Source organism: Dromiciops gliroides, chromosome 4, assembly GCF_019393635.1.
Source record: "Dromiciops gliroides isolate mDroGli1 chromosome 4, mDroGli1.pri, whole genome shotgun sequence".
NCBI classification, from domain to species: Eukaryota; Metazoa; Chordata; class Mammalia; order Microbiotheria; family Microbiotheriidae; genus Dromiciops; species Dromiciops gliroides.
In genome coordinates, this window is record NC_057864.1 from 453,626,100 (window position 1) to 453,650,518 (window position 24,419).

The following is a 24,419-nucleotide window of genomic DNA, read 5'->3' on the forward strand; positions in this document are numbered from 1 at the left end:
TTGTTTTTTACTCTTGATCATTAAAAAAATCTTGGTGAATGTGAAGGGACGATCCCTTTTTCATTGTTGCTCCCTTTTGCACAGGTCGGGAAGATGCTATTGCTTTCTCACATTGTGAACTTAATTTCAGCTGTCCACGACAGTCTGGCCTGACCAGAACTCTCCTTTGGTAATTTCTTTTGCACTTTTTATGAAAAAGGGTTCTTAACATCTTGTCAAATATAATAAAAGCTTAGTGATTTGGGTATGTATGTGTGTGAGGAGTTTATGTCAGTTTCCATTCCTTGTGCTGTGAAGACGAAGAGATGAAACAGGAAAAAAAAGTAATTGCCAACCATTTATTAATTGATTTCCATAGTCCAATCATTTCAACAAGAATGTCCCCAAGATAGTATCAATTAGCCTCAAAGGGTTATGGGTTGAAGGGTCTTGTCCTAGGGCCTATGGGTACCTGCACAGCCATACACACATTTTCCAGTACACATTCTCCTTTCCTAACACACTCCCCCAATTAACTCTGGCAGGTTCCAGGTACCAATCACTAAGGCAGATCTTCAAAATTCTCTGAGTTGGTTTCATATCCAGCTGAAATTCACAGAGGTGTAAAGATCTACAACCCTATCAAGGACTAGGGGAAAGAACTAAGTACTACAGACTATACTAGACATCTACATTTATTTATTCTTTTAAAAATTTGAGCTGTGGAGCTTTTAAAGAAACATTTTGATTTTTCTTCATGAGCTTGTTTGTAGTCTCTTGGGTTTTTAAAACTTTATTTTGGAGGAACAGTCCTAAATCCAAATCTTCTTTGTTCTTAAATTATCAGAGTTCAGGTTAATTGCAGATTTTAAACATTTATTCCAATTTTGGGCTGCCTTCACAAGTAGACTGTCTAAAATGGCCTCCTCATTAAAAGGCTGTGACAATATAATTGTGAAATAGCAAAAATAAAGCCTTAGGGCTACAGTGGGGGTGACTGCCACTCAAGAGAGAATCTGGGTTGAGGTAAAGCTGAATTATATTTGTTTTCAGAAAAATCTCAACTTGCACATGCTTTGGAAAATGACATCTCTTCAAGCCCAATTGCGTCATCAAAGGAGGAACTGAAGATCTTGATTCTTGAGTTGGCTCTGACAATTGATGAACCAGCGAGTGCCCCCCCTCAAGTTCCTTAAATCAAACTATTGTTCCTTAATGAACACCACATCTGCATCAATGAATAAAGACAGTTTGTAGTAAAGAACCACAAGACTGAAGAAAGAAATAAAAGTAGCTTAAGGTTTTTGTTTTTTTTTTTGGTGGAGAAAAACTCCCCACTTATTTAGACAGAAAAGATTTTTTCCCATAACCGAAAAGAACTTGTGCTTGATCAATCACTTGGTACACGGTGTTTTCCATTTCCTGTTGTCTAAACTTTGGTAAGTGATAGGACTCTGATAGCTTTTCCTACGGACGATATTGGGACCTTTGTTCTTGAATATATTCATACAGTGGGCTAGAACGGACAATTGGTTTAGAAATTTGACGTGAGCTAAATTCCTGGGCCTGCCTGCGACTCTTGTCTTCCTCCCTGGACTGCCTGTCTCGGAGCTGGCCCCGCGTTTGCGAGTCGAACTCTTGACGGTACCGCTGACCTTCTCGCTCCTGTCTGCGCTGCTGCTCGTCGCGGAATTTCCTTTCCCGCTCCTGGCGCCTCTGCTCCTGCTCTAGCTCCTGTCTGCCGAACTGCTCTTCTTCTCGGAATTTCCTCTCCCGCTCCTGACGGCGCCTCTGCTCCTGCTCTAGTTCCTGTCTGCGGAGTTGTTCTTCTTCCCGGAATTTTCTCTCTCGCTCCTGGCGCCTCTGCTCCTGCTCTAGCTCCTGTCTGCCGAACTGCTCTTCTTCTCGGAATTTCCTCTCCCGCTCCTGACGGCGCCTCTGCTCCTGCTCTAGCTCCTGTCTCCGGAGTTCTTCTTCTTCTCGGAATTTTCTCTCTCGCTCCTGGCGCCTCTGCTCCTGCTCTAGCTCCTGTCTGCGGAACTGCTCTTCTTCGCGGAATTTCCTCTCGCGCTCTTGACTGAGGAACTGTTCCTGGTCCCTGGACTTCTCCCGTTCTTGACGGCGCCTCTGTTCTTCCTCTTCTTCCTGCTGGCGGAGCTGTTCTTCCTCGCGGAATCTTCTGGCTGGCTCCTGGCGACGTCTTTGCTCCTGCTCCTCTCTGTAAAGCTGTTCTTCCTCACGGAACTTTCTATCTTGTTCCAGACGGCGTCTCCTCTCCTCTTCTACCGCTTGCTGGAGGCTTTGCTCTTGCTCTCGGAATTTGCTGTCGCGTTCCTGCCTGCGTCTCTGTTTCTGCTCTAGTTCTTCCTCCCTCAGCTGCTCTTCCCTGGGGAATGCCCCGTCTCGTTCTTGACGGCGCCTCAGCTCTTGTTCTCGTTCCTGGCGACGGAGTTGCTCTTCCTCGCGAAATTTTCTGTCTCGTTCTTGACGTTGTCTCAGTTCTTGCTCTCGTTCCTTTCTGAAGAGCTGCTCTTCCTTTTGTTCTCGTCTGCGTCTTTGTTCCTCTCGTTGCTGACGGAGCACGGTCTCTTCCTCTCGGAATTGCCTGTCCCGGGACTCCTGGGAGCGCCGTTCCTGACGGTATTGTCTGTCTCGTTCCTGAAGGTAGATCTCCTCTCCCTCTTGGAGCTGTCGGTCTCGGGCCTGGAGTCTTTCCCTTCTCTCTTGGTCCTGCGTGCGAAACTCCTGCTCCTCACGAAACTTCCTGTCTCTGCTCTGACGACGCCTTTTCGCTTCTTCATACTCTTCTTGTTCCTCTCGGTACAACGGTTCTTCATCCAAGAATTTCCCTTCTCGCTCCTGGCGGCGTCTCCTTTCTTGCTCTCTTTCTTGTCGGAGCCTTTGCTCTTCTTCCTGAGATATCCTGCCTCTTTCTTGGCGACGCTGTTTCTCGGCCTCTCGTTCTTGCCTGTATCTCTGTTCTTCTTGCTCGTCCCGATAGAGCTGTCTGTCCTGCACCCGCCGGGATTTCTCGGATCTGAACGGTCTGTCCAGATCTCCACGACCATACTTGTCGTCATCACCTGCGGGCCAGTCTCGGACTTGAGAATCTTCTTGCTCCCAGTCCCTCTGTTCATCCTCCCTACGTTTGGAGTAAAGCCTTCTGTTCCGTGCTTCGTTTTCCTTGTGGGGTTGCCACTGCCATTTCAAGCGTCGGCTCTGGGCTTCCTCACGGAATTGAAGGTCACTCTCCTGTTCTTGGAACTCGTCGTTCTCGGGATATTGTCCGTCTCTCTCCTGACTTAGGAACTCCTCCTCCTCCCGGTATTGCCGGTCTCGCTGCTGCAGCCGCAGCCTTTTCCCCGCTCGTTCTTCACGTCTCTTTTCTTCCTCCTCCTGGAGCTGTTCTTCTTTCCGGTACTGTCTGTCCCGCCGCCTCTGGCGCCTCCTCTTCTCCAAAGCTTCACGTCTCTTTTCTACCTCCTGTTCCAGGCGCTGGAGCTGCTCTTCCTCCTCTTGGAGCTGTTCTTCCCGGTACTTTCTGTCCCGCTGCTCCTGGCGCCTCCTCTTCTCCTCCCTTTCCAGGCGCTGGAACTGTTCTTCTTCCTCCTGGAGCTGTTCTTCCTCCCGGTACTTTCTGTCTCTCTGCTCCGGACGCCTCCTCTTCTCCAACTCCTCACGTCTCTTTTCTACCTCCTGTTCCAGGCGCTGGAGCTGCTCTTCCTCCTCTTGGAGCTGTTCTTCCTCTCGGTACTTTCTGTCCCGCTGCTCCTGGCGCCTCCTCTTCTCCAACTCCTCTCGTCTCTTTTCTACCTCCTGTTCCAGGCGCTGGAGCTGCTCTTCCTCCTCCTGGAGCTGTTCTTCCTCCGGGTACTTTCTGTCCCGCTGCTCCTGGCGCCTCCTCTTCTCCTCCCGTTCCAGGCGCTGGATCTGCTCTTCCTCCTCCTGCAGCTGTTCTTCCTCCCGGTACTTTCTGTCCCGCTGCTCTTGGCGCCTCCTCTTCTCCAATGCCTCACGCCTTTTTTCTACCTCCTGTTCCAGACGCTGGAGTTGCTCTTCCTCTTCCTGGAGCTTCTCTCCCTCCCGGTACTGTCCATCTCTCTGCTCCTGGCGCCTCCTCTTCTCTAACTCCTCTCGTCTCTTTTCTACCTCCTGCTCCAGACGCTGGAGCTGTTCTGCTTCCTCCTGGCGCCTTCTCTTCTCTAACTCCTCTCGTCTCTTTTCTACCTCCTGTTCCAGGCGCTGGAGCTGCTCTTCCTCCTCCTGCAGCTGTTCTTCCTCCCGGTACTGTCTCTCTCTCTGCTCCTGGCGCCTCCTCTTCTCTAACTCCTCTCGTCTCTTTTCTACCTCTTGTTCTAAGCGCTGGAGCTGCTCTTCCTCTTCCTGGAGCTTCTCTCCCTCCCGGTACTGTCCATCTCTCTGCTCCTGGCGCCTCCTCTTCTCTAACTCCTCTCGTCTCTTTTCTACCTCCTGTTCCAGGCGCTGGAGTTGCTCTTCCTCTTCCTGCAGCTTCTCTCCCTCCTGGTACTGTCCATCTCTCTGCTCCTGGCGCCTCCTCTTCTCTAACTCCTCACGTCTCTTTTCTACCTCCTGCTCCAGACGCTGGAGCTGTTCTGCTTCCTCCTGGCGCCTTCTCTTCTCTAACTCCTCTCGTCTCTTTTCTACCTCCTGTTCCAGGCGCTGGAGCTGCTCTTCCTCCTCCTGGAGCTGTTCTCCCTCCCGGTACTGTCTCTCTCTCTGCTCCTGGCGCCTCCTCTTCTCTAACTCCTCTCGTCTCTTTTCTACCTCTTGTTCTAAGCGCTGGAGTTGCTCTTCCTCTTCCTGGAGCTTCTCTCCCTCCCGGTACTGTCCATCTCTCTGCTCCTGGCGCCTCCTCTTCTCTAACTCCTCTCGTCTCTTTTCTACCTCCTGTTCCAGGCGCTGGAGCTGCTCTTCCTCTTCCTGGAGCTTCTCTCCCTCCCGGTACTGTCCATCTCTCTGCTCCTGGCGCCTCCTCTTCTCTAACTCCTCACGTCTCTTTTCTACCTCTTGTTCCAGGCGTTGCAGCTGCTCTTCCTCCTCCTGGCGCCTCCTCTTCTCTAACTCCTCTCGTCTCTTTTCTACCTCCTGTTCCAGGCGTTGGAGTTGCTCTTCCTCCTCCTGGAGCTGTTCTGTTCTCAGCTGCTCCCGACGTTCCCGCTCGCGTTCCTGCTCAGAAGGCTTAGAGTAGAGTCGATTTCTGCGTCTCTCGACTTCTTCTTCGGGCAGCCAGCGGATTTTGAGGTCCTGGCGCCGCTCCTCCTCTCGCAGCTGCCGGTCGCGTATCTGTTGCCGTCGAAGCTGCTCCTCCTGGTAGCGGTCCTCGATGTCCGCATCTCTCAGCTGAACGAACCTGTCCTGACGCTGCAATGCCGCTTCCTCGCGCAGTTGCCTCTCTCGCTCCTGACGTCGCCGTTTATCCTCTCTCTCCTGGCGCCGTCGGAGCTGCTCTTCCTCCTGCTGGAGCCGCTCTTCCTCGCGATATAGCTGCTCCCGCTGCTCCTGGAGCCTCCTCCTCTCTCGCTGCTGAAGTTCGCGCTCCGCTTCCTCTCTCAGCTGCCTCTCGCGTTGCGCCCGAGGTCCCTGCTCAGAGGGCTTGGAGTAGAGCAGGTTACGGCGTCTCTCGGCTTCTTCTTCGGGCAGCCACTGGATTTTGAGGTCGCGGCGCCGCTCCTCCTCTCGCAGCTGCCGGTCGCGTATCTGTCGCCGTCTTTCCTGCTCCTCTTGGCGGCTTAGTCTTTCCTGCTCCTCCTGGTAGCGGTCGTCCAGGTCCTCATCCCGCAGCTGACCGAACCGGTCCTGACGCTGCAATGTCTCTTCCTCGCGCAGCTGCCTCTCCTGCTCCTGACGCCGCTGTCTTTCTTCCTCTCTCTGCTGTCGGCGTCGGGGCTCTTCCTCCAGGAATTGGCCATCCACTTGCCTGCGGGGCTTGGAGTACAGTTTGTTCTGCCGACCTTCAACTTCCCTCTCTAGTTGCCACTGCAGGCGGAGGCCGCGGCTCTCCCCCTGCTCGCGGGCCTGCCTTTCTTCTTGACGTCTCAGCTGCTGATGCTCTTCCTCCAAGTTCTGCACGGCGCGCTCCTGCCGCCTTTCTTCCTGGCGCTCTCTCTGCCGCTCCCTTTGCTGCCTCTCCTGCTCCTGTCTTCTGTAGCCTTCTTCTGCGCTCTCCTGTCTCTGTTCGCGGCGACGCTCTTGTTCTAGCTCCTGCCTCTCTTTCTGCTCTGCTTCCCGGATCTGTCTGTCTCTCTGTCTTTCCCTCCCGGGTCTTTGCAGCTGCTCGTCCTCCAAGCGCTGCCTTTCGCGCTCCTGGAGTCTCCTTTCTTGCTCTGGTCGCTGCAGCTGCTCTTCCTTGGAGACGCTCTGCCTCTCCCGCTCCTGGCGCCGTCTCTCCAGCTGCTGGCGCCCTTCGCTACGCTGCCTCTCGCGTTCCTGCTCCGCTCGCTGCAGCTCTTCTTCCTCTTGGAGTTGCCTCTCCCGGGCGTCGCGCCTCCTCTGATTTTCCTCTCCAAGGCTGTCTTGTGACCTTTTTTCCTCTAGCTTAACTCTCCTCTTCTCTTCGTTTCCTGTGGCCTGGCTAAGCGCGTAATAACAAGCTTGAGCTACTTTGAACAGTAGTAAGAGAAACTCGTTGAAATCAACAGCCCCATTACAATCGCGATCTAGAAGCTGCAGGACCAGGTCCACGGTCTGGGGGTCATGTGGTCTCTGTAGGAAAATAAAGGAAAAAGAACATTTTGACAATTTAATGCAGGGCTTTGGAGCCCAAGAACAGCATGGCAGCTTTTAGCCACCCGTGTATGTTTTTCGAGGTCTTATCATCTAAGAGATTCTTCTTCAAGTAATACGAAAATCACCCAGAATACCTTGGTTCAAATCCCACCTTTGATGCTTACAACTTGTGTGGCCGTGGGCAAGTCATTTAGTCTCCGCGGTAAGAAAAGTCCCAGTTGGACCACATGGCTTTTGACATCCTTTATAGATCTAGATCTATGATCCGATGTAACCCTACTCCTGCCGCTTATTAACTATATGACCTTGGACAAGTCGCTTAAATTCTGAACCTGTTTTCTCAACTCTAAAATGATGGGATTGGCCCGATGGTCTCTGAGACCCCTTCCAGCTCTAGCTCCGTGATTCAATATTGTAAGTCTTGTTGTTCCTTTGTAAAGAGGACATTTGATTTTAAAGGTCATAGACATTGGGATTTGTCATTTCTTCTTGTTGTTTTTCAGTCGTTTCTGACTCTTCATGACCCCATTTAGGGTTTTCTTGGCAAAGATATTGGAGTGGTTTGCCATATCCTCCAGCTCATTTTACAGATGAGGAAACTGAGACAAACAGGATTAAGTGGCTTGCCCAGGGAAACACAGCTGTCTGAAGATGAGTGAGTCTTCCTTATTCCAAGCCCAGTGCTCTATCCACTGGACCACTTAGCTGTCTCCAATTGTTATGTCTAGCATCCATCCACTCACCTGTATGTCTGTCTACCTATCCTCTATCTATTTGCCTACTTATTTTATTTTATTTTATTTTTTGGTGGAGCAATGAGGGTTAGGTGACTTGCCCAGGGTCACACAGCTAGTAAGTGTCAAGTGTCTGAGGCTGAATTTGAACTCAGGTCCTCCTGAAGCCAGGGCTGGTGCTTTATCCACTGTGTCACCTAGCTGCCCCCTTACTTACTGATTTTTGTAGATTCCCTTGGGAGTGATTTCAGACCCAAGAAACTCTATTTATTGATGTTGAGAAAAAATTTGCATTCATCTTCATGGACAACTTGGGGACTATTTGTGAAAAAGTTTGCAGTTGCTGCATATGCCTGGTATAGTAAGACCCATACTTAGACACAGACCAGAAAAAGGTTATTTTTCATAATTTAAAAAAATATCACATTTTGATATAAAATAAAACACTTATCATGGCAGTTATGCTAGAAAACAAACACAGATTAGCTAAAAAGTTAGGAAGTAGACTTAAAAATTCCTTCTACAATCAACTTTGTTTTGGTATCTTTGGTAGTGATATTCTCAACTTCTTATAAAAGATTTGCATTATAGTCAAGAGAGGTAATATAGGGTAATGGATATAAAACCTGCCTCCAAGTTAGGAAGACTAAAAGTTCAAGTTCCATCTCTGATACATATTGGCTATATGGCCTTGAGTTAATCACTTAATTCTCAGTATTCTAGGGAACTTGTAGTTGCAGAAAAGGTGAAGATCTGCATTAGTGGAGAGAGTTAACTTACCTGGGAGTTCCTAATGTCATGGAATCACAGGTAAACTTCCTCTCCTGTCAGTTTTTCATACCTTTGAATACTTTTTTTTGGGGGGGGGGGGGATCTTGACTGCCTTGCTGAATATGATTGAGTTAACCCCAGAAAACAAAATGCCTGAATTAGTCTAGACCTATGCCACAGCAAAATTACAAGATATTCCTTTATGATTTCCTTGAGCTATCCAAGAAGAAAGCACATTTCTTAGTATCGAGGAAGAATCCCTTCTCCCTTTCCTTTGTCAGTTCTTACCCGGAGAATATCTCCAAACTCTCTCTGTAGGAGATTCTTCAGGGCTTTTTTGGTCAGTGCTGTTCCATCGCAATCACTTTTTGCATATTGTTCATAAACTTGGATGATATCAATGATGCTTTTCAGTAGCTGAGGCATCTTTTCCTTGCAAATTTAAGTAAACCTGGAAGAACAAAATAGGGCAATCATGGAATCACTGGGCTTGAATCAAAGTCTGTTTCTTTACTCCCCCGCCCCCCTTTTTCCCCCCAGGGCAATGAGGGTTGAGTGACTTGCCCAGGGTCACACAGCTAGTGTCAAGTGTCTGAGGCTGGATTTGAACTCAGGTCCTCCTGAATCCAAGGCTGGTGCTTTATCCACTGCGCCACCTAGCTGCCCCCTGTTTCTCTACTCTTGATCAGGTTTCAACTACACTGTTCTGGGCAGATAGTGTTCATTCTAGGAGTAACTTTTCCCCTCTGAATAATTATATCTATTTGTGCACAAGGAACTAGTTTTCCACTATGGTATTCAAAAGAATTTCATCTATGAATATTGTCTTTAGAAAAGAAAGCAGAAATAGTTATAAAAAGTGTTATAAGAGGAAGTATGGAATAGTGGAAAAAGTACTGGACTTGAAGGCAAGAAGACCTAGGTTGAAATCCTGCCTCAGATGCTTACTAGCTACGTTTCAGTTTCCTCAACTTTTCCGGCTCTAAATCTATTACCCCATGTTATTTATAGAGCACTTTAAAAACTTATGGAATGGGGCGGCTAGGTGGCGCAGTGGATAGAGCACCAGCCCTGGAGTCAGGAGTACCTGAGTTCAAATCTGGTCTCAGACACTTAATACTTACTAGCTGTGTGACCCTGGCCAAGTCACTTAACCCCAATTGCCCCACTAAAAAACAAAAAACACCCCCAAAACAACAACAAAAAACCCCCAAACCAGAGAATTTATGGAACACTGTGAATACATCCTGGGAAATAGCAAAAGTGTGGCCAAAAAGAGCAGGATGATAGGAAGAACACTGGATTCTGAGTCAAAAGATGTCGGATAAAATCCTGGCTTTGCCACTGACTTTCCACTTGACCTTGGACAAATCACCTCATCTCTCTGGGACTCAATTTCCTTATCTGGCAAATAAGGGGGTTGGACTGAATGATCACTGAGGTACCTTCTAGGTCTAAATCCATTGAATCTATGAATCAGCTTCAAGTTAATCTGTAGTTGTCCCAATTTGGAGAAATTTGCATAACACACCCTCCAGTAGTATAATTTAAAAGAGCAGACAAAGAAATAAGACCTAGCTTCTTTGGGTCTCAGTTTTCTAATCTGTAAAATGAGGCAGTTGGATCCAATAACCCCTAAAATTCTTTCCATCCCTAAATCTGTGATTCTATGGAAGAAAGGTTAAATCAGCGCCCCCCTGTTGCTCATAACTAGTTCTCTCTAAAAGTGAGCAAAGGAGGAAGGCAAAAGCTATTGATGAAGTGGTTAGAAACTTTCACATAGTCACACCTTAAAGGCAACTGTACACACACATATACAACACACACATGCCTTTATAACATATGCACATGTTACACGCATGATATATACTTATATATATGCATATTAGCAATTAGAGCAATGAAATAGGCATCTGACTTCCCCCAGGTTATACAACCAATCCACAGAGAATCCAGAAGTCAAACCTGCAAGTCACCAATTCCAACCCCATAATACCACCGTTAAATACTGTTCCTTTCAAATGTGAAAGTCAGAACCTAATGTTACTGTTGCTAGGTATACATTCAGCTCAAGATATCCCACTTTCAAATGAAGAAAGAATGTGATACAAGTTAACTCAGCTCTCCTACACATAACATCTGTGAAAAGCATTTGAGAGACCATCCCTGGGAGGGCAACATTATCAGGACGGACAAGATACTTTAAATGGAACTGACCTTTTGGTTAACGTTTATTACAAAACAAATAAGTCACTTAAATCTCACCAATGTAGCAGAATCACCCTCTCCCCAAAATGAGCCTGGCAAAGCTTAGGCAGAAGCAGGGCTCTGTTAAAACAATCCTTCAGCCAATCTATTGGCTATATATTTTGCCTTGGTTTATTCTCGTTGTCATGTTCAACCTCTGAAACCCATAAGCTGACAGTCACTGCATTTCAACTAAAGAAAACAGGGAAACACATAGAGAACAAAGACAGCACAAGATGCCACTATTGTACAGGGTGTCCAAAAAATCTTAGAGCAGATTTTAAGGCTAAAGCTTCCCCAAGACTTTTAAGGACACTGTAACAGCCTTGAAAAAGACAGAACGAAAATAGAATGCTCTCTAGGACCTAGATCTCAAATACCCTAACTTCCAAATGATGCAAAGACAAAACTTAAGAGCTGAAAATTGATAAATTTCCCAGACTCCCACAAGACCTGTCCAAATGCATAGGTCCCTGCAAACATCTCCCACGGCTCAAAGCAAAGCATCAGTAGGAAGAACAAGATCCCATAGTATGGGACTTACCCACTTCACCAGAGGAAAAAGTCAAGTGTTCGTTGACGAGGCTGGCAAGGGTACTGAGCATATGAGAGCAGGGCCTTTTATAGGGGTTTTAATTGTGCCCTAGAGAGCCACTTAGGAAGGAGACACCCACTCTGTGGGATGGCCTGATTCATTCCCAACCAAGCCCAGCTCCACCTCTATCTCCATGAATAGTGTGTTTATCTCACCATATGCGCACGTAGCTGTTTAGCATGGGGTGAATAGCTGCTGCCTGGCACTCTGGGTGCTGGCTCCACCTAACCTTGAGCATGTTCATGTGTGTGTGTGTGTGTGTGTGTGTGTGTGTGTGTGTGTGTGTGTGTGTGTGTGTGTGTGTGTGTGTTGGGGGTTGAGAGACACTTGGCAAAAATTCTGATTTTCTTTAGTTGGGAGTAATTTCTATATCTTGGTTTAGTTGCCTGAAGAGATACATTCTAAATCAGTAACCTACAAGACACTGAACTTCATGTTAGCCAGATCATTAGAGGAAGTGATGAAAGTTTATCTTATACTTTGCCATAAGACTGAATAGCACAACTTGATTTCCCTACCTAAAGATTCCCACAGTCAGTGGGAATCTGCACATGATCACTACACTGCAATGATTTTATCTCAAGCACAGGAGATGAGGAGCGAGTTTTCTGTACATGTATGACAAGTACAGGCACACATCACACAGACACAAAGGCATATACATGTGTATACACACATGTGCATAGAACACCTTCATGCATTCTTTCCCAAAAGAAATGCTTATTGAACTGGATTGAAATAGGGTTTTATATAGGTGATAGACTTCTCATAGCAATGACAAGCTATTTTGGAGGTGTTGTTGTTGTTATTATTATTATTTTTCCTAAAACATTCATAAAGAGAACTAGAAATTGGGGAATACCAGTTTTGGAAATACCACATCAAAGTTTAGTTTTTCTTATCTAATTAGCATATGAATGCCTCTGGGGGAACAAACTTGGTGTAATGCATTGCTGCAGAGATAGTCATCATCCTGGACATAAGTTGCTAATGGTCATAACACCTAAGCACTTTAGTCTGCTGCTCTCCTAAGACTCATTAAGGTAATAGGTCATTCTTTCCCATTATATCCATTTCTCAACACGGGCTGAGATTTGCAATTTGAAATGCTCTTTTATTGTAAAGAAATGCATTTTCTTTTTGTTGGTCAGTACCTCCTGCCCCTGCATTTCAGAATGGCTGAAGCAGCAGGGCAGGAGAGGTTTATGGAGACCATTACGTGATTCAGCGGTGGTGCTACAGATCAGTTTTTCCCTTTGTCCTGGACAAGACATTAACTTTGTAAAGGTTTGAGGATTTCAATGGCACCTTGGAGAGAGTGGGCTTTGGGGATGCAATATCTCGGGACTTGAAATGTAGTTTTTGTGTGTATGTGCAAGGTGGTCAGAATGATACAGAATTTAGTTTTGGTTGCTGGCTTATTCAGCATCAGCCCAACTGAATAATAAAGCCCAAAGTCAAATGGGAATGAGAGGAGGAAGTAGGATTCTACCAGGGGTAGCTGGATAGTGAACATGGGCAGCAGTTGCTTCCTTCTGCCCTGAGCTCTGTGACCTTAGGGATTTCTTGGAGGGCCCAGGATGACTAGTTATCAGTTTACCTGTGGAATACAGTGTATATTTAGTCTTAGGAACAGCAACTATGCCTTTTGCTTTGGCACCCCTTGGCATCAATCCCTTGACAAGCCATGAATCCAATAGACATGGGGACTGTTCTTCAGGCTTTCTTACAACATCAACTTGAACACTGAGTTCCCTTAGGTAGGAGCAGATTTTTGTCTTCTAAGTTGCACATACTTCATTAGGACCTACTTCAGGTTCTGGCATTGGGTCTGCTTTTAATTCTATCCATTTGTATGCTGACCTGTTGGGGATTCCAAACTCAACTGAAGGCTTGATACTTGGGTTTCATTTCTGGTTCTGTGACCAGAATGCTATGAACTGACTTGGTCTCCTTGTGATCCTGTGGTTAGTATACCCTCCAAAGAACTGGACAGTATATGGGTTCTCTGAATGGCATGATATCATTTGTTATACTTAAGTGATTGTTGATGAAGCTACAGAAATACAGGGCAGATAAAAGCACAATTGTGCTTTTGAACAACATATAGGATAGTGTCTGAAATGGCATTGGCTTTAACATGGAGACCTCATGTTTGTTATTCCAAAATAATCACAGATCTTATGCCCCTTGATGGACATTTTTATGATTATTTAAATTTAAGAAACCAAGTTCATCATGGGTTCAGCAGCAAGGCTTCTAATGAAAACCTGCACAAACAGCAAAATATTACTCTCCCTCCTTTTTTCCCTCCCCTGCTTCAGTAGTACTTTCAAATTCTTTGGAGTTTTATTTTCTAAAACAAGGTCAGATATTTTCTAATAAAGCAGCCCTAATAGTTTCATAAACTAAATACCTACTTAACATGGTATAATTATTAAGGAAAGGCATCCTTTTAAAAGGAAGGCCTGCAGTAAGATTTGAAAACAGAGATAATATTGATTGTTTTCCAGCTCCCTGGGAAGTCTTTGGATTATGGGAAATTGTCAAGCAAGGACAAATTGGTTCAGTATATTCTTATGTAAGGGTGATTGGCAATCCTTAGACTCACTTAGTTTAGACCCATCTTGGTTTGTCAACAAATAATGGAGATTTTTATCAACATATCTCCACATTTTTTTATTATCAAACACATCTCATTTATCCTTGTTTTGATACAATGGGAGATGGAGGCACCAGGAGGTCAGAGAACATTCTGGTCTTGGGAAAAGGAATGAAATCCAAGTACCTTAGCCTCCAGGTGTGTATGAACTGTCTCCCAAACTAAGAGCCAGAGGCTATCATGTCCATAGCACAAAGGGAATCAGTTGTGTGTGTGTGTGTGTGTGTGTGTGTGTGAGGCAATTGGGGTTAAGTGACTTGCCCAGGGTCACACAGTTAGTAAGTGTTAAGTATCTGAGGCTGGATCTGAACTCAGGTCCTCCTGACTCCAGGGCCAGTACTCTATCCACTGCACCACGGAGCTGCCCCCTCTAAAATAATTTTTAAAAAACCAATCCCAAGGGCAGCTCCGTGGTGCAGTGGATAGAGTACCGGCCCTGGAGTCAGGAGGACCTGAGTTCAGATCCGGCCTCAGACACTTAACACTTACTAACTGTGTGACCCTGGGCAAGTCACTTAACCCCAATTGCCTCACAAAAAAACCCAACCCCCCCAAATTATTTTAGAGATGCTAAAAAGAGGAAATGAAATTTGGACCACCTAAAATGCCCCATATTTCTTAGCCACACCAGAATCTGATATTTCCAGAATCTTTAGATAAAGGCAATGAAAAAAGTACTGGGTTTTTTAAATCAAAGGTTGACTTTACCACGTACTACCTGGATTACCTTAGGCAAGTTACAAACTTTATGCACCTCAGATTTTTTTTAATCTGTAAAATGAAGGGTTTGGGCCGGTTGACCTCGAAAGGTTCCTTCTAACTCTATATCTGTGATTCTTAAAGGGTAAGCAGGAATGTGTTGGTTTTGTGTTTTTGCATTAAAAACCAATCATCATCTAAACTGAGGTTTTCTGGTCTTTATCCCATTATCCCATATTACCCTTCTTCTATCCAACAAAAGAAGACACCAGATCCAAGATTCCATTGGATCCCATTACAGTTAGGTGCTGAATCTGCATTCCAAACCATGAAACTAAATGGAGACAACTCGTTTGGTTTCTTTTGAGCATTGAACTTCTTTGGATCTTAAGTTTGAAGATGAACTCTGAAGGAGCCTTGTTCTTGGAAATACTGAAGGAAACATCAATCAGTGCAAAGTCAGGTGACTTGAAGGAAATCATTGTGGGAAGGAAGACATTCTTTTTTTCTGAGCCACTCTAAAACCTTGACAGAGAAACAAAGGCAGCTATTTCTTTGAGCTCTTACACACTAAACTTTCGTTTCAGTTTTTTAAAAAATTCTTTCCTTATGTAGATAGCTCATTCTGATTTCCATAATTTTGCTTGTGCTGTTTCTACCTTTCTGTTTCTCTTCCCCAACAATCCCAAACCTACATTCTCTTAGGTTCAAGACCTACTAACTTTTATCTAGGAACTTTCCCCTCTATCAGTCCATTATTGACAACACACAATTGTGGGATTTTGCATTCTCTGGTTGTTTCACATGATTTTCTTGTGTTCCATAAATGAATTGTAAGTTCATGAAAGCCCAGGATTCTTCTGTCTTTCACTGCTTCTTCATCCCCTTCCATGACCCAGAACAGTTCTGGGCTCCCAGCAATTGTTTGATAGTCATTGACTAGAAATAATTTTATTATAACAATTTAAATAGTCAGCAGCTCTGAGCTAAGTAGGCATTTTCATCAGGGATGAAGTTGTTGGTTTACAAATGGTACTGTAGATGGGAGGATGAACCAAAACGAGAAGCTAAAATTTCCGAGTTCTCTTTCCTGGCTGGCAACTACCCAGACAGGTGACTCTGGGGACCTCATCTTACCCCCGTAAGCATCAGGTCACCACTCTGTCAGATGAGCAGTTGGAAAACAAGAATCCCTCCCTCAGAGGGGAGTTGTGATAATTATGACTTATAAAGCATTTTGTGATTCTTAGATATGAAAGAGCTAATTATTGTGATCATTAATAATTCTTAATTTTTATCTTCTTTCGAGGCGAATTATCTTCATGTTAATTGCACCCCCACCCTAGTGGTAATTACACCTCTAAGAGTCAGCAGATGCTTTAATCCTACGTCATGGAAGAAGAGAAGAAGCTTGTCATAAGAAGAAGTGAAGTGCCTGCTGACTGGGTACCAGGTCCCAGAGCTGGGCCATTGTCAAGGGCCCTCTCACATGTTTCATCCAACATCCAGAGTAGCTGAGCCTCCTACTTCCTTTTCACTCTTACCCTGGTCAAAGGTTTAAAAGATTCTTGTCCTTTCCTATAACACGCCTTTCCCCAAATCTAGCAGTTTTTCTGTGTCACAGAACCTTATTCCAAGGCACATTTAATTGGATAAATGAATTCAATTCCTGTAGGATGACTAATACCTGAGCAAAGGAAAAAGCAAAGCAAAGTTCTACTGGGTTGCTGAGATTTCCCAGAGAATTCTTCTTCTGAAAGATGCCATCGCCCTATGAAGGGAGTCATCTCTTTAAAGTCAGAAGTATAGCCTATCTTTTTCTTTTACTTCTTGTCCCTTAGAAAGAAAAAGTATCATCCCTGTTGAGATTGAGAGAGGAGCCATCAGAGCATTTGAAGCATTATCCCAACTGCATGCCTTAAAACTAACTCTGTACTAGAAAGGTCTGGGAAGTTGAGGCTTGGCTTTGACTAAGCAGTCAGGATTAGGGAAGGAAAGCTGCCACAATCTACTTTTAGGAAAGAATTCCATCAGCAGGGTAACCTTTGGCTGTGCTGACATGGATATGATTTAGGATTTTTTATCCCAGACATTCTGGAGTCACCTCGGAGTTCAATAGTTATTTGTTGAGTTCCACATTTCTTAAAATGCCAAGGTCATTTTGGCCTTTTGAAACAAGCTCAGTGCTTGAAGTGGGACTTGGGGGGGGGGGGGCGGCGCTGTGCGCCAATCCTTGCTAGTCATCGGATTTTATGATTTGGAGCTGGAAGGGAGCGTAGTGATCAACTAGACCAGATCTCTGATTTTACAGATGAGGATGACTTTTATTCTTCCCTACTCCTGAGGTAATAAAATGACCCGAGATCATCATTTCCACCTCTGCTCTTCTAGCCTTTCTGGCTCCTTTCTGCTTCTATGGTGAGGGAGAGTGAGAAATCCAGGATGATGCCAAAGTTATGAATTTGGGAAACTGGAAAAATGGCTGAAGACTAAACGCCATTTGGCTTTTGAACAAAAATTCAAAAGAGGGAAGGATTGTGAGGAAAAGAATGAGTTCTGTTTTTGACACATTGAGTTTAAGATGTTTGGGGGACATTCAGTTTGAAATGTCTAATAGACAATGGTGATGTGGGTTTGAAGCTCAGGGGAAAGAATGAGACTTGAGTCATCTGCTTAGAGATGGTGATAAAACCTATGAGAAATGATGAGGTCATTGAGAGAGACACAGAGAAAGAGAGACGGAGAGAAGGAGGAGGAGGAGGAGGAGGAGAAGAAGAAGAAGAAGAAGAAGAAGAAGAAGAAGAAGAAGAAGAAGAAGAAGAAGAAGAAGAAGAAGGAGAAGAAGAAGAAGAAGAAGAAGAAGAAGAAGAGGAAGAAGAAGGAGGAGGAGCTGGAGGAGGAGGAGAAGAAAAAGAATGAGGAGGAAGAAGAGGAGAAGAAGAAGAAGAAGAAGAAGAAGAAGAAGAAGAAGAAGAAGAAGAAGAAGAAGAAGAAGAAGACAAAGAAGAGAGGAGGGGGCCTAGGACATAATCTTAGAGAGAATATCCTTATTTAGAGACTATGACATTGATGATGAAGCAGCAAAGCACTTAGACATGTAGGGAGAAAACCTGGAGAGAGTAGTCATGAAAACTCAGAGAGGAGAGAATTTCAAGAAGAGGGTTGATCAGCAGTGTCAAATGCAGCAGATAGGTTAAAAAAAAGACTAAAAAGACCATCCAATTGGGCAGTTGAGAGCACAGTGGTAACTTTGGACAGAAAAGTTTCACTGTAGTGATGAGGTTGGAAGCCAGATTACAAAGGGATGAATGACTCGAGGAACCAAGGAATGTGGAATTGAAGGGAGGAGTGCAGACAGTTTTTTCTAAGAGTTCATTTGGGAAAGGGAGGAAAGATACATAATGTTATCTTGAGGTGATGGCAAGGTTTTTTAAGGATGGGTGGGACTTTGAATATTTGAAGGAAGTAGGGGAGTTGAAGAGAGAAAAAAAGAGACAAATGCAGACACAGAGATAAATATAGTGGGACAGAGACCCACAGAGAGGTGATTATTGTGGTTGCAATCTTCTGTAAAAGATAGGATGGTTTGGGATGAAATGTGTATGTAAAGGGGTTGGCCTTGGCAAAGAGAAGGGTAGCTTTATTGCCAGAGACTAAGAGAAAGGAGTAGAGTGTGTGTGTGTGTGTGTGTGTGTGTGTGTGTGTGTGTGGTGGTGGTGTCAGGGTGATTTAGATGAAGAGAAGGGGAGAAGAGGAAGTTCAGGTCAATAGTCTCAAATTTCTCAGTTCAGTAAGAGGTGAGGACCTCAGCTGAGAGAGGGGTAAGAGGAAGGTGTGGGAGAGACTTGAGGAGAGAAGAAAAAAAGCTGTTGTGGGAAATGAGTTAGGTAATCAAGTAGGGAAAAATAATAAGATTGCCTTGTGCAATCCTATTATTGGTTGGTTAATCAATTGGTTAATCACTGAGCCAATGGTTAACCAACCATTGAACCAATTCATAAAATTTAAGAGCTTATAATGTACTCAGTCAGCAGAGTTATATGATTTCCTCCACTTCTATTTGCAGCATGTGAGTGTGGAGGAGGTAATCCAGGGATAAGTTTGGCCAAGAATGAGTGATGATCGGACAAGGAGGAAAGAGATTTGAGAGTAGGATAGTGTAGAGTTGATTGGGTTAACTAAAGAATATCTTTGAAAAGGGAAGAAAGTCAGAGTAGGGGTAATGGACTGAGAAATACTGAGGGGAAGAGAGATTGGAGGTATTATTGAGGGTAAGGAATGATTTTATTAGGAGTGAGGCATAAGGAAATAGATAATGATTGATTACGGTCTTCTAGAATAATGTCAAAGTTTTTAATTAAGGACGGGGAACATATATGGGTACTGGTGAGATCCGGGGGTGACCATTTCTATGTGTTGTGGATGATATGAAGTGAAGGAGCAGCACTCTGCATTTAGAGTGAGGGGAGCTGGGTTTCAAACACTGGTTCTGCCATTCACAAGCTATGTAACGTCCCTTTCCTTGCCTCGGTTTCCTCCTCTGTAAAATGAAGAGTTTGGATTAATTGACTTTGGAAGTCTTAGGATTGACTAGATCTTATAATACTATTAGTGTAGGTACAACCATGACCATGTAAACTCCTTGGGAGTAAGGGCTATTTAATATTTGTCTGGCTCCATATCCCCAGTACTTCACACCATACCTGATACCTGGCACAAAACGGGTGCTAAATTCATCCTTGCTGATTGATTAGTTGAAGAAACATTTGTGAGCAAACTTGGGACGCTGACCACCATTTAGAACAATGTTTGTATGGGAAGAAACACTCATTGATTTAGATCTGGGAGGGCCCTCAGAGAGGTCTTATTTTACAGACAAAGAAACTGAGGTCCAAAGAGGTTAAATGATCTGTCCAAGGTCACATGTGTATTAAGGGGAAGAGTTGAAATTGGAACTCAGGTCTTTTGACTCCAAATGCAGGTCTTTCTATTGTACTAGCCTATGTTCCAAGTTCCAAACAACTGACTTGCAAGCAAATCTTCTCTGATCAAGGATTTAGAGATGAAAGTCACCTAACACCCTTATTTTACAGAGGAAGAAACTGGGGTCTAGAAAGAGTAAGTGATTTGTCCAAGGTAGGAGAACTAATGAGGCCCACCATAGGCTCTGGAGTGATCAGGGACATTTTCCTGTTCCTTCAAGAGAAGGAAGGATTTATATACATATATATATATACATATATATATATATGCTATAGGGAGAGTTATCATGAATAGTAGCACCAATTGGGAGGCAGTGTCCTCAATCAAGGAGCAAACTTTTATTGAGGAGTGTAGCCATGTTAAGCCTTGGAGGTGGGAGGGGGGGGTGAAGAGAGACAGACAGACAGACAGACAGACAGACAGACACAGACACAGACACACAGAGAGATACAGACACACAGAAATAGAGACACACGGAGAAAGACAGAGAGACACAGAGAAACATAGAAAGAGACAGAGAGACAGAGAGACAGAGAGATAGAGAGAGATGGAGAGAGGTCTGGGCAATTGCTGCTGCAGTGACCAGGTCAGACCTGTCTTCTTGAGATTAAAACAAGAGTTGAGGCAAAAAACTCCACCTGTCATGAGGCTGATTCCATATCTGTCCTTGGACTGCAGTTTCAAAAGCATCACCTGAGCTTAGTCTGAGCTGTTGTTATTATTCGAATGAGAGATCTTGAATAAGCAAAATTTGGCATAGTGAGGAAAGCTTCCTATTGCCATAGGCAAAACAAAGCTGGAGTGACTACTTTTGCCCATGTTAGGGCAATAGGTGGACAAGGGAGAACCTTTTGATCACTATCCTATACATCTCTCATTTCATTAGCTGTTCCTCATGCCTGGAATACTCTTTCTTCTCATCTCTGCCTCTTACTAACCTTAGCTTCCTCTAAGTCCCTCCTAAAATTTCACCTTCTCAAGAAAGTCTTTTCTGATCCCTCTTAATTCTAGTGCCTTCTGTCTCCTGATTTTTTCTAATTTATCCTTTCTTTATCTTGTTTGTACATAGTTGTTTGTATATTGTCTCCCCCATTAGACTGAGCTGTTTGAAAGCAGTTTACCTTTCTTTGTATCCCTAGTGCTTAGCACAGTGCCTAACTCAAGGTAGGTGCTTAGTAAATGTTTATTAACTGACTGAATCCAGAATTCCACGGAAGAGAGAAGTGGAGGGATAGCATTTGGCTATGAAACATTGGTAGAATCCCCTGCTTTGTTGATAATTCCCCTTGGGATCTTTTCTATGTCCTTAGAAGACCACAGAAGCATTGGATTTTAGAATTGTAAGGAACTTAGAAATCATCCAGTTCATAGGGGAGGAAACTGAGTGACAGAGAGGTTAAATTACTTTTCCAAGGTCATCTAGCAAGTAAGTGACACAGAGGGGATTCATACCCAGGTCTTCTGGACAGATCCAGTGCTCTTTCCCCTATATCACTGATTTTCCTAGTGATGAGACTTTTAATTCAAAAAATGTCATTGAAGAGAGCTTTCTCTCCTAATCCTGTCATGTTGTCTTTACCTTTAGGGTTAGACCATATACATCCTTTCTAGTATGTTAGATAGACAGCTTCACTTGGAGTCAGGAAAACCTAAGTCCAAATCTTGTCCCTAAACACATTGCTTAACCTCAGTTTCCTACTCTGTAAGTGGGGATAGTAACAGCACTTATAGAGTTTTTGTGAAGATCAAATAAGATGTGTGTGAAATGATTTACAAACCTTAAAGAAACGTATCAAGGGTGTGCTGGAGCCTGTATAGACAGGTTCCTGTGAGCTGATGTTAAATTGTTAGTGTGAGCACTTACACCTTGAAAATAAGCAAATGCTACAAAGCCGGATTTGATGTATTCTTTTCTGGTGATTGTTTAGCCTTAAGAAAGTGATGGAGAAAATGGTAATATTGCAGATTAAACTTTGAAATGTGTCACACATAATTTTCCTTTGGGGAGAGTCGGTTCTTAAATATTTACGAGCACATCCATATATGAGATTATTATTATTATTTTCATCTTTATTTATGCTGGGTCATCTATAATAGGGTGGCAATGATGGCACAGAATGCCTGGAGATCAATTTTATGGTTCCTGACCAGAAACTCAGAATTTCTCACCCATGGAGATTCCGTGGCTTATGATTGAGGTCAGGGGTTAGAGCAAGACAACCTGAAGTGGATAATTTCATCCACCTTTTGAACTTTGTGTAAATAAGTAAGAATTGGGCTGGACCAGTTTGCTCAGGTGAGTGATGGCAGCAAAGAAGATAGGTTCTTGGTGTTTGTAGCTGTTATCAGATACCAGCTCAATAACTGCCAAGTGCTGAATGTGGAATGTGGAGACTTCTATCCCTGGCTTGATTATAATGATTAAGTTTTTATATAACACTGAGTCTATTGCAAAGGGTTTAACAATCTTCTTTTTATTAGTTGTTCCTCATTCAGCCACCCTGTGATGGAAGGATCTGCCGCCTCCATTTTCCACGATGTTGAAACAGGGCCACCGAGAGGTCAAATTGCTTGTCACAGGTCACCCAGTGGTTGAATTAAGATTCACATTTACTGACTGAGTCTGTCTGTTGTCTGGCCTATTGAGCCAGTTTGTTGATGGAGGGATCTTGGTGCTTTAGAACTGCTGAAATTCATAGGTGAGTATTGCCTTTGGTGGTCAAATATTTGGACAGCAAAAAGGGGCTAGGAAGAGATGAGCACTATATCCCCCTTCAAAATCTCTATCTGCCATGCCCACCTTTCTTCACCCCATTGCACATTCACTCCTTGTCCACCTTCCACCAACCTTCCATATACCTACATACACACTTCTGCCTTTTGTCAGAGGAGGAGCAGGTCTGTCTTGGATGAGTCACTCAGAGTCTCCGGCATCTTGAAAAAAGTTCAGGTAGTGGGTGGTAATTTTGCTGATCACTGACCATATGAGAACCACAAGACTGGTGCTTTTATCTTGCTTAGAGATGTCATTAGCAAGGCTTTGTCTCTTTTCTAATTTTTTTTCTCTTACCTTTTGAAGACCTCTTGAGTTATCTCTCTAATGAGCTCTGTGCTAAGATTTTTGCAAACCTTAAAGCATTATATAAACATGAGCTGTTATTTTTAATCTACATTTCCACTGAGTGGCCACTTTCCAACAAGAGAAGTTCAGGCATTTTCTCTTTTTTTCTGGTTTATCAGGATCTACCAATGTGCCTCCTGGAGTCCTGAAGGGGAGAGAACTCCCCGCAGTATCCTTTCTTGTGATAAAGATGGATGCATCTTCCTCCTTGTTCTATTAACCTTCAGGGGATTTCTCTTTTCAGCTTTACTGAATTCTAACCTTCCCCCCTCTCCCCACTTCCTGAAAGATATTTATTGTTTGTTTATCTTTGGCGAGGCAATGAGGGTTAAGTGACTTGTCCAGTGTCACACAGCTAGTAAGTGTCAAGTGTCTGAGGTCGGATTTGTGCTCAGGTCCTCCTGAATCTAGGGCTTGTGCTTTATCCATTGAGCCACCTAGCTGCCCCCTGAAAGATATTTGGATTGGTTATCCTTTCAATTGAATTATTTTTGTCAGGTCACATTAAGCCGTTTGTAAAGCATTAATGAGCAGCCCTTTTCTGATAGGGTTTGGGTTCAATCAATTTTTTTTTTTTTGCAAGGCAATGGGGGTTAAGTGATTCGCCCAGGGTCACACAGCTAGTAAGTATCAAGTGTCTGAGGCCGCATTTGAACTCAGGTACTCCTGAATCCAGGGCTGGTGCTTTATCCACTGTGCCACCTAGCTGCCCCTGGGTTCAATTAAATTGAACATATAGGTACTAAGAACCTACTGTACATAAGACACTGTGCTAGGCACTTGTAATCCCAACTCTCATGGAATTTACAGTCTAGTATGGAGAGACAGCATTTATAGAAATTACAGAAAAATGACACGCGATAAACTTATAATAGAAGTACAAACAAAGGATTACAGGAAGTCAGAGATTGGAGAAAAGTTATCACTGCCTGTAGAATCAAGGAAGATTTCCTGGAAGAAGTAATTCTTCCCTTAGAATATAAGCTCTTTGAGGGCAGGTAGTATTTTACTTTGTCTCTGTATTTCCATTGTTTTGTCCAGTTTATGGTACACACCAGGTACTTAATAAATACTTGTTGATTGGTTGAAGGAGATGGTATCTGAGTTGCACTTTAAAGAATAGTAGGGGGCAGCGAGGTGGTGCAGTGGATAGAACATCTGCCCTGGATTCAGGAGGACCTGAGTTCAAATCCAACCTCAGACACTTGACTCTTACTAGCTGTGTGACCCTGGGCAAGTCACTTAACCCCAATTGCCTCACCAAAAGACAAAACAAAACAAAACAAAATAAAGAATAGTAGTAGTTTAGCAGATGGTGTGGAAAGGGCATTCCAGGGATAGAATAAATCAAAACACTGAGGTGGGAGACTAGAGTAGATACAGAAGATGTGAGGACAAATCTGGCATTAGTTTTCAGGGTGGATGGTAGAGTGGAGGTGGGAAGACCGGTTATGAGGTCATTGAAGTAGTCTGGGCAGGTTGTAATGAAGAGCTATAGTAGAGTAATGACAGACAGAATTGAGAAGATGGGATGGGAAAGATATAGCAGGAGAAAAATCAACACAACTTGGTAACTGATTGGATATGAGAAGTATAAAGGAAAGAGTCAAAGATAATAGCAAGACTTTGAATATGGGAAAATTGGTACTGCCACTGATGGAAATAGTGAAGTCAGAAGGAGGAAAAGGTTAGGAGATAATGTATTGGTTTGGGAATTTGTTGGGCTTATGGTGCTGGTAGAACATATAGGTAACAATGTCTTTTAGGCAGTTGGAGAAAGGCCAGGGCAAGAAATACAGATTTTAGGGTCATCTGCATAGAGTTGATGGTTGAAAGTATGGGACTGAGATTGTTAATAAGACAGAGAAATCTTAGAAAGAA

General features: G+C 44.1%; 1 protein-coding gene across 2 annotated transcripts; it reads right to left on the minus strand.

Annotated features, from left to right (window-relative positions):
- Positions 1-334: 334 nt before the first annotated feature.
- TCHH (trichohyalin) lies at positions 335-11,065 on the minus strand. Of its 2 annotated transcripts, XM_043999788.1 has the most exons (5): positions 11,023-11,065; positions 8,520-8,682; positions 4,850-6,702; positions 4,292-4,609; positions 335-4,171 (listed from the first exon to the last, which is right to left on the minus strand). In XM_043999788.1, the coding sequence occupies exons 2-5, from the start codon at positions 8,655-8,657 to the stop codon at positions 1,447-1,449; spliced, it is 5,034 nt and encodes a 1,677-aa protein (XP_043855723.1). In that variant the 5' UTR covers positions 8,658-8,682; positions 11,023-11,065; the 3' UTR covers positions 335-1,446. The 2 variants fall into 2 exon arrangements, with proteins under 2 accessions (XP_043855723.1, XP_043855722.1); XM_043999787.1 differs by having other exon boundaries at positions 4,292-6,702.
- Positions 11,066-24,419: the final 13,354 nt, after the last annotated feature.